Source organism: Amphiprion ocellaris, chromosome 4 (assembly GCF_022539595.1).
Source record: "Amphiprion ocellaris isolate individual 3 ecotype Okinawa chromosome 4, ASM2253959v1, whole genome shotgun sequence".
Classification (NCBI taxonomy): domain Eukaryota; kingdom Metazoa; phylum Chordata; class Actinopteri; family Pomacentridae; genus Amphiprion; species Amphiprion ocellaris.
The window spans coordinates 6,464,324-6,480,974 of record NC_072769.1 but is presented as its reverse complement, the minus strand read 5'-3'; the positions used below and the strand labels follow the sequence as shown (position 1 = coordinate 6,480,974).

The 16,651-nt window shown below is 43.0% G+C and overlaps 1 protein-coding gene across 1 annotated transcript; it reads right to left on the bottom strand.

Annotated features, from left to right (window-relative positions):
• Positions 1-323: 323 nt before the first annotated feature.
• On the bottom strand, positions 324-16,651 carry LOC111571903 (uromodulin-like). Its single transcript, XM_023275306.3, has 11 exons — positions 16,596-16,651; positions 16,429-16,520; positions 5,388-6,059; positions 4,709-5,206; positions 3,490-3,804; positions 3,173-3,381; positions 2,179-2,327; positions 856-1,098; positions 622-781; positions 460-535; positions 324-358 (listed from the first exon to the last, which is right to left on the bottom strand). The coding sequence occupies exons 2-11, from the start codon at positions 16,502-16,504 to the stop codon at positions 339-341; spliced, it is 2,418 nt and encodes an 805-aa protein (XP_023131074.3). The 5' UTR covers positions 16,505-16,520; positions 16,596-16,651; the 3' UTR covers positions 324-338.

Sequence of the window (16,651 nt, the reverse complement as noted above, 5' to 3'; positions counted from 1 at the left end):
TGCATACAAGTCAGTTGCGGTTTTACGGTGTAATCTGTCATTAGATCTAAAAAGAAATCCATGAAAAAATAAAATGCACTTTTTGTTATCCATAATCATATAATCAATATAAGGGGGAAGAAAAGTATTGACACCTTCTTTTTACAGCTTCCATATTTTATTTTTGATTGGTGTTGCAGGAGTAGTGCAATTGAAGAATGATATAAAGTCTGAAGACATTTAAGTGCACAATGGTTTATTTATCATTACAATTAAAATGTTTTAAAATTTAATTTCAGTGAAAACAATTTAATATCAAAACATGAAATGAGGTAATATTATCATTGTAGCTTTCTGACTCACTGAACTGGTTTGTGCCCTGAAGATGAAGAAGAAAAAAAGAAATCAGTGGTTATTAATTCAATACAGATCATTGTGTTGAGAAATTAGTCCTGAAACCAGACTGTAATTCTTGCTCACAAGTGATGGGTCCAGTGGTGATGGGCTCCACAGAAGCAGAGCTGGAAACAGAGCGAGATGTTCTGCTTCTGCAGTGCTATGAGGCAGAAAGTGGAGGAGAAACCATGAGATACATACCAGCAGTGAACATGGATTACTGATAAAGTGAGGTGTGTAACTCACTGGGATACAGCTGTAACGTCTACGGTCACAAAGGCTCAGGTTGCAGTGCAGGAAAATGTCTCGGTAATCATCCTGGAGCGTGAACAGCACAGCAGAAAAACGAGCCTGGAGGGACCTGCCGCTTTCAATGATGGACACCGGTTGTCTGGCAGCAGGACACCTGTCAGAGGAGAAGGTCATCAGGGTCACTGAAACCCACACACTGTCAGCTGAAGCTCAATCAGTTGCACGTACTGGTTCTGGATGAAGGGGTATCGCGAGGGATCATCAGGGTTTGATGAGTGAGTGGCGAAGCAGTCCTCCAGAACAAGCCCAAAGTTTGTGTCTCCGTACGACACAGTGACACCCACATACAACGGCGAGCCCACCGGGAGGCTGACCTGGATTCCTGAATAACGGTCAGTGAAGCCGGGGTCACGATACAGATTCATGTAGGCTCTGGCTTTTGGACCATCACCTGAAATACCTCCTGACACCCTGTTAAGGAAATGTTAAAATGTTGACAACCAGGTCTTCCTTTCCACAGTTGTTATTATTGTATCCACTTTATTTGAAAAATGTCACCAACACAACCCAAAACATTATTGACTGCCCTCTTTCTTCACTCCAAGATACTGCAAATGCACATTACCTTTGAAGAGCTGAAAACACTGTCAAAGACTGCTCTCATCCTGGTTACTACCTGTTTACACCTTACTATAAGTTCACTAAGAACTCCTCCACCTGATTCACAAATACTTTCTTCCCTAAGGCCATTACTCCTCTTAATCCACACAAAACACAAACTCTCTCATACACTCTCACAATAACACTTTCTCTATATTGATACTATATTTATTTCACATTTTATTGTATTTTATATTTCACATAGGAATATCCACTGAGACTTGTTCAGTAGCTACTATTAACTCTGACACTTTACTGTACAGCTCCCTCTTTAATGTTGCCTGCTAATGGTTTTATGGTGTGCTGAATGTTTTATATGTATATCTTTATACACTAAGCAGGAGTAACATTCCTAATCTCAATGTAATCCTCAATACAATGACAATAAAAGCTTTCTATTTCTATTATTTTAGAGAGTTCTGGACGTTGGTAGTGAGGAGATATGAATCCTCCAGGAAAAGGATTCTTGTTCTTCTTCCACACATTTCAAGTTGTTTACATACTACGTAACCTTACACATTCTCAGGTGTCTTGTAACATTGACATTGTAGTGACTTACAACATTTTTTAAATTCATATGTTCATGTTTGATATTATTCCCTAAGACAAAATCAGAGTTCTTGTATGTGAAAATCTACTTGGAACTGTTTCTGATTCTGATATGATTCTGCAACACCTGCAGCTTGACAGTGAGGGAACAATTCTTTAAAACAGCAGGTTTCCACTCACAGGCAGCAACATAAAAAAGCTCTTTTCACTGTATGTACTACTAATTTTCTTCTTGTGATGGCATCAGCATAATATGAAGAATGTAATAGTTATACTTACTCATCAGCTTTAGAACTGAATATGATGAGAGGTGTTACATATATTTATTAAAGGGCTTCTTACGGCAGGAATGGCCTGATTGTCATATACAGGGAGCTGTCTGTGTTCAGAGGATAAGCACAGGAGAAGGGAAGAGTCACAGGAACGGCGAAGGATTGATTATATGGGTAGATGAACAAAGCGTTGGAGTAGACGGCATGTGTGCTGTTGGTCTGCAAGACAGGATTAAATTATCAGTCAGTTCAACAATTAACTTAACTGACTTAGACATGATAAGAAAATGTAGGCCTTATTAATCCCATAGTGTAAAAACACAGCCACATCAATAAAAAAATAAAATATAAACAAGAAACATACATATGATACAGATTGTACAGATGTTCCTATATGTAGAAATTCTGATAAAATAACGATATTACACGGGGGTTATTCTAAGTGCACAGACTCTTCCATGAGTAGAAAATACTGATTTTGCACAGATTCTTCAGATTGTATTGAAGTATTATAAATTTACAAAGAATTTAAAATGAACTGATTTAAATCCACTGATGTTGCACCAGGGTATGACAGTTTTTTTTATGTGTGTTCTACTAGGAGTGCTGGTTGTAAACACTTGTCCAGCTAAAAGCTAACAGTTTTGTTTGAACATGTTAGAAAAAAGCAAATATGGGATATTTTACGTGTAAGTTAAAGCGGTTTCCTGATTTTCTTTCTGCAGCTGCCAGTGGGCCATCATGGCAAAAGCAGGTATAATAACAATATGTTATTTCCATTACAGGAGAAGCCTCATGTTCTCTGGAATATCTGGAAAATATGTGCATATATAAATATTGACACTGGCAATCAGGCAAAATTAGTTGGAATACATCAGCGCACTGGAAATTGGCATTGTATTATGTATGCAGTTTGTGTTTGAGGCCTGCAACAAAAGCATGTTGTCTAAAGTTTCACAACATCAAAATGTGATGTTTGAGGGGTGAGTGAGCAAGAAAGACAGAAAGAAAGAAAGAAAGAAAGAAAGAAAGAAAGAAAGAAAGAAAACAGTTTAAGTCTTTACCCTCAGATCATTTCCACAGGCTCCTGCCTGAGCGTCCACTTCGTACCAAACCCTATCATCCTGCAATGAGAACCAGGAGCAGTTGTGGGAAGCCAGATTTCCAGAGAATGGATTTAAACCAGCAGCTGTCACGCTGTTTATATGCAGTCCGATCAGGAGTTTATCACTTCTGCAAATAAGCTGAGGAGCCTCATGTGAAGGGGAATGGACTGAACAAAAAGATAAAAGGTCATCAGATATAAATGAAGGAGAGAGGTTAAGATTCACCAAGTGAGACAAAGCTCAATAAACTCTGAAAAACATACAGATAAGCTTACATTCACACACAGCGCTGGCATCTTCATGGTGACCACAGTTGTGGACCCCAAATCCTCTATGAGTGCAGTCTGTGATCGATGGTTCATTTCCAAAACATTGAACATCGTCCAACCAGATGGGTCCACTGCCCTGTCCAAACTGGGCCTGTGTTGGTGCTGCACGAGCTTCACCACAGTCCAGCTGTCTGCAGACCACCTGAGCATCATTCAGGCCCCAGGAATCATCACACACTGTCCCCCACTGTCCATTATGGAAGACCTCCACTCTGCCAGAGCAGCGGTTGTCAGAGTTGACCAGCCTCACTGGTGAAAGAGCTAACAGAAAAACAAAGAACACACTCTGTTAAAGTGAAATTTTCTTTCTTTCTTTCTTTCTTTCTTTCTTTTTAAACCAGTTTTTACCTGTAATTTTCTGAACAGTTAACTGATATTTTACAGATTTTACATGCGTTGTTAAATTACAGATAGTAACTAGTGAACCCCAAAATCTACAAAAAAATAAAAAGCATAAACAAAGCAAAACTGAATGATAAGAACTGGAAAACGGTTCATCCTTTTTAAACTGTTATTTTACAGATTCTGCCTCTTTTGTTTCATTAAAGATGACATTTTTTCTTAACCAAACACATAATTTACATGTTAAATGTAAAAAGAACAGTCCAAAGGTGATAATAATAATCAATAATCAATAGTCAATAATCTGTATTTTTACAAATAGAAATCATAAGGATGAGTTTTTTTTTGGAAAAAATACAGGTTTTGTGTGATTGTAAAATTATAATTTTGCAGTATATAAATCAGCTAAAAAATATACCATTTTTCAGATGGTTGCCATTGTTTTCACAACTTTTACAGTCTTTTAATGTCGCAGTGTTCCATGTTATTTATAATGTATTTCGTCTGACAGCCTCTTTACTCAGAATTGCAAGTTCCTTTTCTACAGATTTTTTTTCACAGTGCAGTTCTGTTGATGGAAGACACAGATGAAACTGAACCTAAAGGATGATGATACTTTTGAAAAACTACATAAACAACTTTCTGTCTAAAAACAGGGGGAAGCAACATTAAATGTGGAAGATGACAAACTGCAATATAAATCACAAACCTCATATTTCTCTGATACTTGGTTACTGATATGCGCTCAGCTAATTGTCATGTTGTAGACATACAGTAACACAGTAGGATCTCGCTGTCTGTAGCTGAATAAACTTGTCTTTACCTTCACAGACGACACCAGCGTCTTCACTGTGACCACAGTTGTGATTTCCTACTCCGTTGTGTTGGCACTCAGAGAGCTTTGATTCGCTCCCTGTGCACCTGACATCATCCATCCAGATGTGCCCTATGCCTTGTCCAAATTGTGCCATTACTGGTGCTGAGAGCACCCTGCCACAGCCCAGCTGTCTGCAGACCACCTGAGCATCAATCAGGTCCCAGGAATCATCACACACCGTCCCCCACTGTCCATTATGGAAGATCTCCACTCTGCCAGAGCAGGAGCTGTTTCCTCCATTGACCAGGCGGATCTCCCCTTCCACTGCTGTGTTGTTACCTGGTACTGCTGTGTTGTTACCTGGTGTGGGTTGTGGTATTTGTGTGGTTGGAAATCCTGGCTGGACTGTGCTGTTATGTGGTGTTGCTGTGGTGGGAGTGGTGGTGGAGTTCTGTGGTCGTGGATCAGTGGTTGAAGGAACTCCGGGGTTTGCTCCGTATGTCTCTGTGTTTACAAAACAACAACAACAAAAAACCGAATGGCACTGATGCTGAAGCAATTACAATTTATTGCTAATAAGTCTTTGAATTTGAGAGGAAAAAGACAACAGTAGATCTACTGATGCGTTAAGAAAGAAAATTTAATTTGCTCTTAAAGCATACAGATCTTTGAAGTGGAACATTACCTGCACAGTATGCCAAAGCGCATCCCGGTGGTTGCTGAAGTTTGTAGACGTAATAGTTTCCATAGCAGAGTTTGACCTGTATGGTGGGGGAGCTAAAATAGCAGCAGCCATTGAGCCAGGAACTACACACCGTGCGACTTAAAATTCTTCCATATTCTGTAGGATGAGGTTGTGTCATCCATATAGGAGCATGGGTGCCACATGAGAATTGACTGACACACCAGTCTGGAATACGAGCACTGCTTTGACCCAGAAACATGCGATACCAGCCTTGCCATCTAATATTTCCATCACAGTGTATAGTCTCTGACGATGTGTTATTTACTGAACGCCACTCATCATCTATTATAGAGTAGTGCTCACAGGGATCAGCACATCGCTCAGTCCCATTAACACTGATGCAGTCTGTGTCTGAAGGACAAACTAAACCTCCACAGCTGGACTTTACAGATGGGTCTTCCACACAGCCCCTGTCTGGTGACCAGTGGTAACCTTGGCGACAGCAAGACGAGTCACTGCACAGTTTAGTATCATAGCAGGTAAGGCCATCGCCTACGAAGCCTTCTTTACAGACACAAGACAGGGCCTGGTGGGAGAAAGTGTCGCCTCTTTCTCTTGACTCCAAGCAGGTGGCTTCATCATGACATGAAGCACAGCTGGTGACAAGCGTCCCTATGAAAAGTACAGGAATGGTTTAACAGGTGCTGCTGCAGAATTGTAGTAGTTATTACATTCAGGTGATATTACACTTTTCTGATTTAGGATCATGTTTAGGAAGTTAAGAGTAAATTTATAGAGAAAACAGAGCAATACAGAGTGATGCCTGTAGAATTTGTATGTAAAGTTGTGAACAAAAGTTTACACACATTTGTAAAGACCATAGCAGTTTTCAGTTTCCAATAACTGTCAGGATCCCCACTTTAGGCTCTGCCTGGTTCTTTCTTTCCCATTCTCCGTGTCTTTTTCTCTCTCTCCCCTCTCTTGGTCAGCCTTGCTCGTCCTCTCTCTCTCTCTCTCTGTCTTCCCAGCTGCATATCCCGTTTTGTTAGGTTACTTTAGTTAATTCATCTGAGGTTTTCTTAGATTTCTCCTTTGTTGTTAGTTGAGACTTTTTGAATGTTTTTGTAGTTTTGCCTGTTTTTTGAATGAGGTTTGATTCATTTTTCTCAGAGCTTAGTTTCCCCATCCTGATCTGGTTTGACTTTGTTTCTGTTAGATCTGTTTGAACACTCCACCAGTCTCAGTTTGCTCTTTGTGTTTTCTTTTTTTCCTCTTGACAGAAGAGTTAGAGGAGTCATTGGAAAATAGCTGTCATGATATACATGGTTTTACAAGTGTATGTGAACCTTTGTTCCCAACTGTGTGAACAACAGTCATTAATATATTGTAATTGTTATTTTATCATTGAAAGAATGAATCTGAAGAAGTTCATATTTGAGATATATACAGTTAAATTATTTATCAAATCAAATGTAATTTGGTTATTTTTCATTTTGTAGCCCAGGCTATAATGAGGGATAGATGAATGGCTGGCTGGGCTGGAGCTTGTTGAACTGTATTAGAGGTGTTTTATGCCAGTGTTATCACAAGTTGACACAAGGGGGAGCTAGTTGGCTGGACGACACTAATCGGCCAGGAAATACCCTCAGCATTCCTTGGTTGTTGTGTCGTTCCAAGATCGTAGGCTGCTCATTGCTTCGGACATGTTCCTGCTGTGTCAAACTCGGTTCAGACTGAATTTTTAACAACATTTGGCTTCGACCCTACTGTCCCGGACTGAGGGCACCGTCGGCAGATTCATTGGTGAGTGAGGGAAAGTCCGCTAATTGTTGTTAGCGTTAGGAATTTCAGAGTAAAAAAAAGATCGTTCGCGCTAGCCGCGATGCTAACAGATGTAATGAGAAATCCCATAGGGCATATGCTAACAACATTAGCATTAAGACCGCAGGAACATGTGCTTAGCAACTCATGTATTTAGCACGTGGTAGTGTAAATATTGTGTCACAAAGCAAAAGTGACTCTGTTATGGTTATAATGTGTGCCTGAACTACTGTAGATAAGTTAAATTGGTGAATGTTAACTGTATTTAATCAGTTACACTGTTGATATGGAGTTTAGCTTGTTGCACTGAGCTTCAACGGTTTTCAGTGGGATAGAATGTCATAATGTGCTTATAAAAGGAAATGGTGAATTAACGAGGATTTATCTGTAACCTTAAATCAGGGTAATCCATGTTATGAACATTGTTGGAACTTGTGAATTCAGTCAGAAGTTACACCGATGCTTGGTGTTCTCGCATGCCAGGTGCCGAAGTAAGGTGTAGCCTGGGTTGATGGCGATGTGTGGATAACATTTTGTATGGATCTATGACCTGCCTACAGGTCAGGTTTCTGGTAAGGGGTGGATTTTTGGACAGTTCAGCATCCAGCAGAACACCCATCGGAGGATTCGTCCATCAGGAGACCAAGATTCCAGTTAACTGGATGGCGAGCCAACCCGTGGAAAGATTGAGAGACCAAGAGAAGGAGGATCGCTTCTGCAGAAGAATTACTGCGCTCATGGTGCGGTAGGACAGAAAAGACACACTCATACACTTGGATTGGGCCCCAGCGACCGATCCTCTGACTAACACCAAAAAGACTGGACTCGGACGTTTCTATTTTTTTGTCATTGGTGCGCACTTTATTATTTTTTTTATTGTATTGTTGTAACGTTGTTGTTGTGCAGCTAATCTGCACTAATTGTACTTATTACACATGTTTTGGCAAATCCATTCTGTGTGTGTCTCCTTACTGACGCTCAGACCTCAGGCTCCAAGCGCCCTAGTCTCTGATGCTGGTCCAAATCTAATATATTTACGGTTTTGATGTAACAAAGTTGTTACATTTGTGGCGAGCCAGCCAGGAGCCTGAAGTGAAGTGAATATCAGTATTGAGAAAAGAAAATAATGGATTTTATTGAGCAGTCAGGTGTTAAGATTCCTAATTCAGTGATTGTGTGTGGACTGACTAACTCAGAGAAAGACGAAAACGTGCTAGACTTTCTAAAGAGATACGGCAGCATTCAAAATGTAGTGTCAGTTAATGATAAAGCCTCAGAGTATTACCAAAACCTGATCATTGAATTCTCGAGTGGCTTAGCTATAGAAGCTTTTGAACCCCTTTTGCCATATAAGTACATCTTGGAAGAGGACCCAAGTATTGTATTCTGTGTCAGAAGGCATGCCAGTGTTTACACTGCAAAGGTTGGGGAGGGATTCACTAGGTCATACCTATCTGAGTTGAGAGGCCTAGCCAAGCGTAGTGGTGAAGAATATGAGGTAATTCTGAAAGAAATGATGTCTCAGATTAGCGAGGCTATCGACCCTGTGAGGGAGGCAACTTCTCCACTATTCCTTGACACAAATGACAAGACAGAGTTACCACAGCTCCAGACACTCCTTGTTCCCCCACAACCAACCGCAGACCAAGGTGCAGCAGCACCAATCCCACTTCCTAGTGTGGGAAAGACCTCATCTATTACACTAAGTGACGTGAACCCACCAGAAATCCAAAAGGTGGTGGTCGAACACATTGTAAGGAAGGAGAACATAGGACCAGACTTATACTCCTCCGTCCGGCTCCGTTCCTTTTCAGGCAGGACGCCCAGACCCAATAATGAGTCAGACTACGATACCTGGCGTTCACAAATTGACCTGCTTCTGAGTGATCCTAGCATGTCGCATCCACAGATCACGCGAAGGCTTCTTGAAAGTTTGCTTTCTCCTGCAGCTGACGTAGTCAAGGGGTTAGGGCCCAAATCTTCTCCCGTACTCTACTTACAGCTGTTAGATTCAGCTTTTGGTGTTGTTGCAGATGGAGAGGAGCTTTTTGCTCAGTTCATGAATACTCTTCAAGACCCTGGTGAAAAACCATCTAACTATCTTCAGCGTCTGCAGCTAGCTTTAAATTTGGCTGTTAAGAGGGGAGGGGTGGCACCTCAGGACATAGATAAGCACCTTCTCAAGCAGTTTTGTAGAGGATGCTGGGATAGTACATTGCTCTCGAGCCTTCAGCTTGAGCAAAAGAAAGGCAGCCCTCCATCTTTCTCAGACCTCTTGCTAATGCTGCGCACTGAAGAGGATAGGCAAGCAGCAAAGGATGCCCGAATGAAAAAACACATAAGCTCCACAAAGCAACGAGCTCACATTCATTCTCAGAGTACTTGTGGGTGTGCACAGCTACAAGAACAACCAGAGACACGTCTCAATGCAGTTGAGGATCTTAAAAAGCAGATAGCCAGTCTGCAGAGCCAGCTAGCTTCAGTTATATCACAGAAAAAGACAAGAAAGTATGACACTAAAGGAACAGCAGAAAAATCAAATAAGTCCAAGTCAAGTAGTGTTCACACAGAGGGGTTCAGGCAGACAGGAGAGAAGCAGACTGGCAGGCCAAAGCCCTGGTACTGTTTTCACTGTGGGGAAGATGGGCATATAGCCCCATCTTGCACCAGCCCGGCAAATTCCACTCTGGTGACAGAAAAGAGAAGACAGTTGGAGGAGAAACAACGCATGTGGGAAAGGCAAAACCACCCTAGTAAGTCATACTCATCTTTAAACTAGATTCATTCCCCATTGTGGGGCAAACAGGGGCTGAACTGAATCAACCACGTCCCTCAGATGTTAAAAGTGGAAACAGAGTTCCATGTGCCAGTCTTGAACATTTAACGAGTGAAGACCAACATTTCAGGCTTCCTAGAGGGTTGATCGGTACCAAGAGCACGGCTGAAGTCATTATTAAAGGTGAGCAGTTTAACTGCCTACTTGATACAGGCTCGCAGGTGACTACCATACCTCAGTCTTTCTATGAACAGTATTTGTCAGAGCAAGAAATCAAGCCGCTCTTTGACCTCTTGGAAGTTGAAGGTGCAAATGGGCAGGCCGTGCCTTACCTGGGTTATATAGAAACCAGTGTCACCTTCCCAAAAGAGTTCCTTGGAGTGTCCATTGAAGTTGCCACATTAGCTCTAGTAGTCCCTGATGTTAAGGCCGCCTCAGAGTCTCTCCTGCTAATAGGCACAAATACACTTGATGCTTTATATGACACTTATTGTGAAACCCGTCTGACGAACCCCCAAACAATCCCTTATGGCTACAGAGCGGTAGCCAAAGTGCTTGAGCTCCGGCGCAAACAGTCGAGCACCAATCATCATGGTGTTGTGAAGCTGGAAGGCAGATGTCCTCGAATTATCCCAGCAGGGACGACTGTAGTCCTGGAAGGCATTGCTATAGCTAGTGGCCTTTATAATGAGAAGTCGGTTGTGGTGGAACATCCTTCTGAATCTTCCTTGCCGGGTGGCTTGTTAGTGAAGTCATGCCTGATTGATCTTCCAAAACAGCGCCCCTGTAAACTTCCTGTGGTTGTCAGCAATCAAGCTGACCATGACATTGTTATTCCAGTGAAGTGTCAGATTGCAGAGATAAGTGCCTATCAAACTGTGCTGTCACATGAACAAACTGTGATTAGCCCACAGGATACTGCACAAGTCCAGAAGTCTAACTTGGACTTCAACTTCGGTGACTCCACAGTTCCTCCAGAATGGAAAGATCGCATCACTCAGCGCCTCAATGAGATGCCTGATGTGTTTGCACAACACGAACTAGACTTTGGTCGAACAGATAAAGTAACCCACAACATAAAGCTCTCTGATGAGACTCCGTTCAAGCATCGTGCTCGACCAATACACCCCCAAGATATCGAAGCTGTCCGGAAGCATATTCAGGAACTTCTTGATACAGGTGTCATCAGAGAATCTGAATCCCCTTTCTCTTCGCCGATTGTGGTGGTTCGGAAGAAAAATGGTCCGGCTGTGCATCGACTACCGGAGATTAAACCTGCAAACGATAAAGGACGCGTACGCACTTCCTAAGTTGGAGGACACCTTTACAGCACTGTCAGGGTCCCAGTGGTTTACCGTCCTTGACCTAAAGTCTGGCTATTACCAGATAGAGGTGGAAGAAGCAGATAAGTCCAAGACCGCCTTTGTCTGCCCACTTGGTTTCTGGGAGTTTAATCGTATGCCCCAAGGTGTAACAAATGCACCAAGCACATTCCAAAGATTAATGGAAAGATGTATGGGGGATATGCATTTGAAGGAAGTGATGGTGTTTCTTGATGACTTGATCGTGTTCTCCAAGACCCTGGACGAGCACGAGGCAAGGTTGATGAAGGTGCTCACTCGGTTGAGGGAGTTTGGTTTGAAGCTGTCCCCTGAAAAGTGCATGTTCTTCCAGACATCCGTTCGATACTTGGGGCATGTGGTCTCCTGTAATGGAGTTGAGACGGACCCAGAGAAGGTTTCTGCTCTTCAGACTTGGCCTGTCCCTCAGAACCTCCGCGAGTTAAGATCGTTCCTTGGGTTCGCAGGGTACTATCGGAGGTTCGTCAAGGGCTATTCCGGCATTGTGAAACCTCTCCATGAACTCACATCTGGTTACCCGCTCTCCTCTAAAAGACAGAGACGAAAGAGCAATGCAGAATCATATCACAATCCTAAGGAGCCCTTTGGAGGCCGTTGGTCACCAGCATGCCAGCAAGCTTTTGAGCAAGTTATCGAGAAGCTCACAAGTGCTCCTGTACTGGGATTTGCTGATCCACAGAAGCCTTATGTGCTTCACACTGATGCCAGCACCATCGGTCTCGGTGCTGTTTTGTATCAGGAGCAGGAGGGACAGATGCGCGTCATAGCTTATGCAAGCCGGGGATTGTCACGTAGTGAATCTCGCTACCCAGCACACAAATTGGAGTTCTTGGCACTCAAATGGTCAGTGACAGAAAAATTTAGTGATTACCTATATGGCAACCATTTCACTGTTGTTACTGACAGCAATCCCCTGACGTACATACTGACTTCTGCGAAACTTGATGCAACCAGCTACAGGTGGCTCGCAGCATTGTCCACCTTCTCGTTTAAGCTTCTATATCGACCTGGGAAACAAAATGCGGATGCAGACGGACTATCACGCAAGCCTCATGGAGCTCCTGTGGATGATCCGAAATCTCAGAAGGAGAGAGAACGTATTTATCAGTTCACGCAAGGTCATCTCTCTGACCCTACAAACATTGATGCAGTGGACCAGGCTGTTGTGCAAGCTATTTGTGACAGGCAGTTTGTTTATAGTGCTAGTCATGATGGTCAGAGCGATGCTGGTGGGGTTGCCCTAGTCGAGGCTCTTGCTATGTCAGCTGATGCCTTGCCTGACAGCTATGAGCAAGAGAATCGGCTTGGAGGTCTTCCAGCTCTACCTCACTTAACTGAGGCAGAGCTGAGGAATAAACAGAGAGCTGACCAATGCTTGAGACATGTCATACTTCAGGTAGAGCATAATGTAAGGCCTCCGCCTACCTTGAGGGAGGAGCTTCCAGAACTTCCACTCATGCTTCGAGAACTTGGTCGCTTGGAACTCCTAAACAATATCTTGTACAGGAAGCGCCAAGTGGGATCTCAGACTCACTATCAGCTTGTGTTACCAACTGAGCTTCAGGAGATTGTTCTGACAAGCTTGCATGATCATATGGGCCATATGGGGGTTGACCGCACGTTAGATCTTGTAAGGGCTAGGTTTTATTGGCCAAGGATGGCTTTAGATGTTGAGAAGAAAGTCAAGACCTGTGGTAGGTGTGTGCGGAGGAAGGCCTTGCCTGAAAGAGCGGCCCCTCTAATGAACATTCATACTACAAGACCACTCGAACTGGTCTGTATGGATTTCCTCTCTCTTGAGCCAGATCGCAGTGGGACCAAAGACATCCTTGTGATCACCGATCACTTCACAAAATTCGCGGTTGCCATTCCCACACCCAACCAAAAGGCTCGCACAGTTGCGAAATGCCTATGGGATAATTTTATAGTGCACTATGGATTCCCCGAGAGGTTACACAGCGATCAAGGGAGGGATTTTGAGTCTTGTACCATCAAAGAGCTCTGTCAGGTGGCCAACATCCATAAGGTCAGAACAACTCCTTACCATCCCAGGGGCAACCCTGTGGAGCGGTTTAACCGTACCCTGTTGGATATGTTAGGTACACTCCAAGATCAAGACAAATCTCATTGGCGTGATTTTGTAAAGCCCCTGGTCCATGCTTACAACTGCACCAGGAGTGAGGTGACTGGGTTTACGCCATATGAGCTCATGTTTGGACGTCAACCTCGTCTGCCAGTCGATCTGGCATTTGGGTTGCCAGTAAGGGGGGAGCATCACACATCACATTCCCAATATGTGCAGAACTTAAAGTCCCACCTAGAAGAGAGCTACAAGATAGCAATTGGAAGTGCTGCTAAGATGGCAGAGAAGAATAAAAACAGATATGACAGACATGTAACTGTTTCAGACTTAGAGGCAGGTGACCGGGTATTAGTTAGAAATGTGCGTATTAGAGGGAAGCACAAAATCTCAGACAAATGGGAGCCAACAGTCCATGTGGTTGTGAAGAGAGCAGGGTCTCTCCCAGTCTATACTATCCGGCCAGAAAAGAAGGATGGTCCACTCAGAACCTTACATAGAGACTTGTTACTTCCCTGTGGCTACCTCTCTGCAGGAGCGAGTCATGAGCCCATTAAGCCATTGCAAGGGCGCAGACCAAAAACACGTCAAACTCCTATTGAAGAAACAGAGCACTCCTCAGAAGAGGAGGATGAAATCATTGCAGTACACTGGTTCAGGGAGCCTCCCAACACTGAAGCCCCTAGGGTTTTGCCGGTCCAAGAAATCCCAGTGCAGCTTGATGCACCTCTGACTGACAGACAGGACACGCAGTGTTCTGGACTTCCACAATCTTGTCCTGAGATGGAACATTCCGCAGTTGTTAGTAATGTTGATCACATCTCAGAGGTTGACCACTTAAATGACTTACCTTGTAGCACTCCTGATCCTGTGCCCCATATACAGTTTGACAGTTGTCCCCATGATACTGACTTCTTATCTTCAAGCGAAACCCAATCAACAGCCCAACATGTGACTGTAGATGATGTGGTGGATGATCACTGTCTTGACCAATGCATTGAGCAACACTCTGTGAGCCATAACATGCCTGACAGTGTTGGAGAAATAGACAAGGCTGACACTGATTTAGAAACTGAGCTCTCCACTGACAGAACTCATGACAAAGAGACAGTAGATCTAACTCAGACTGCTAGTCAAGAACAATATGTTCCTGCCAGACGCTCAGCCAGGACCCGAGAGCAACCTAACCGACTTCATTATTCCAAACTTGGACATCCTCTGATAGCTGTAGTACAGTCTCTGTTTCAGGGTTTATCAACAGCTTTCACTGATGTTTTAACTGAGAGTAACAATTCTTTACACCTTCCTGTTCAGATTCCCCCAGTAGTAGTCACGCAACCAGTGTCATGCAACGGGACGTGCATGAGTTAGGGGGGGAGGGTGTAGCCCAGGCTATAATGAGGGATAGATGAATGGCTGGCTGGAGCTTGTTGAACTGTATTAGAGGTGTTTTATGCCAGTGTTATCACAAGTTGACACAAGGGGGAGCTAGTTGGCTGGACGACACTAATCGGCCAGGAAATACCCTCAGCATTCCTTGGTTGTTGTGTCGTTCCAAGATCGTAGGCTGCTCATTGCTTCGGACATGTTCCTGCTGTGTCAAACTCGGTTCAGACTGAATTTTTAACAACATTTGGCTTCGACCCTACTGTCCCGGACTGAGGGCACCGTCGGCAGATTCATTGGTGAGTGAGGGAAAGTCCGCTAATTGTTGTTAGCGTTAGGAATTTCAGAGTAAAAAAAAGATCGTTCGCGCTAGCCGCGATGCTAACAGATGTAATGAGAAATCCCATAGGGCATATGCTAACAACATTAGCATTAAGACCGCAGGAACATGTGCTTAGCAACTCATGTATTTAGCACGTGGTAGTGTAAATATTGTGTCACAAAGCAAAAGTGACTCTGTTATGGTTATAATGTGTGCCTGAACTACTGTAGATAAGTTAAATTGGTGAATGTTAACTGTATTTAATCAGTTACACTGTTGATATGGAGTTTAGCTTGTTGCACTGAGCTTCAACGGTTTTCAGTGGGATAGAATGTCATAATGTGCTTATAAAAGGAAATGGTGAATTAACGAGGATTTATCTGTAACCTTAAATCAGGGTAATCCATGTTATGAACATTGTTGGAACTTGTGAATTCAGTCAGAAGTTACACCGATGCTTGGTGTTCTCGCATGCCAGGTGCCGAAGTAAGGTGTAGCCTGGGTTGATGGCGATGTGTGGATAACATTTTGTATGGATCTATGACCTGCCTACAGGTCAGGTTTCTGGTAAGGGGTGGATTTTTGGACAGTTCAGCATCCAGCAGAACACCCATCGGAGGATTCGTCCATCAGGAGACCAAGATTCCAGTTAACTGGATGGCGAGCCAACCCGTGGAAAGATTGAGAGACCAAGAGAAGGAGGATCGCTTCTGCAGAAGAATTACTGCGCTCATGGTGCGGTAGGACAGAAAAGACACACTCATACACTTGGATTGGGCCCCAGCGACCGATCCTCTGACTAACACCAAAAAGACTGGACTCGGACGTTTCTATTTTTTTGTCATTGGTGCGCACTTTATTATTTTTTTTATTGTATTGTTGTAACGTTGTTGTTGTGCAGCTAATCTGCACTAATTGTACTTATTACACATGTTTTGGCAAATCCATTCTGTGTGTGTCTCCTTACTGACGCTCAGACCTCAGGCTCCAAGCGCCCTAGTCTCTGATGCTGGTCCAAATCTAATATATTTACGGTTTTGATGTAACAAAGTTGTTACAATTTACATAGAGAAATATGAAGAAATCAGATTTAAAATGAGCAAATTCATATTTGTGACAGTACAATAGTAATCTTGGTGCCATTTTAATGTGTGTAGGGTGAACAATTATTTAGTCTCCGATTTAGAGACCCTCCATTTGTGACAAAAAGAAGAAAACTGTGTATTTTACATTACAGTACAATTACACAGTGAATACAAGTCAAAACAAATATGACAAAATATCAGATGGTTTACCTGAACTGCTTCCTGTAAATATATGCAAAAGTACGAGCAGAAACAACCCCCCAGGAACTCTCATTATGGACTGCATCCACCACACAAACTTGCTGGAAAAGACAAAGGAGATGAATATACATTATTAAAATGATGCTGTCTTATGCAACACAACGTTCATGACTTACCCCAAGGAGAGTGTGTGTGAATCCAACAATTATTGAAAAAGAAACAACTCACAATG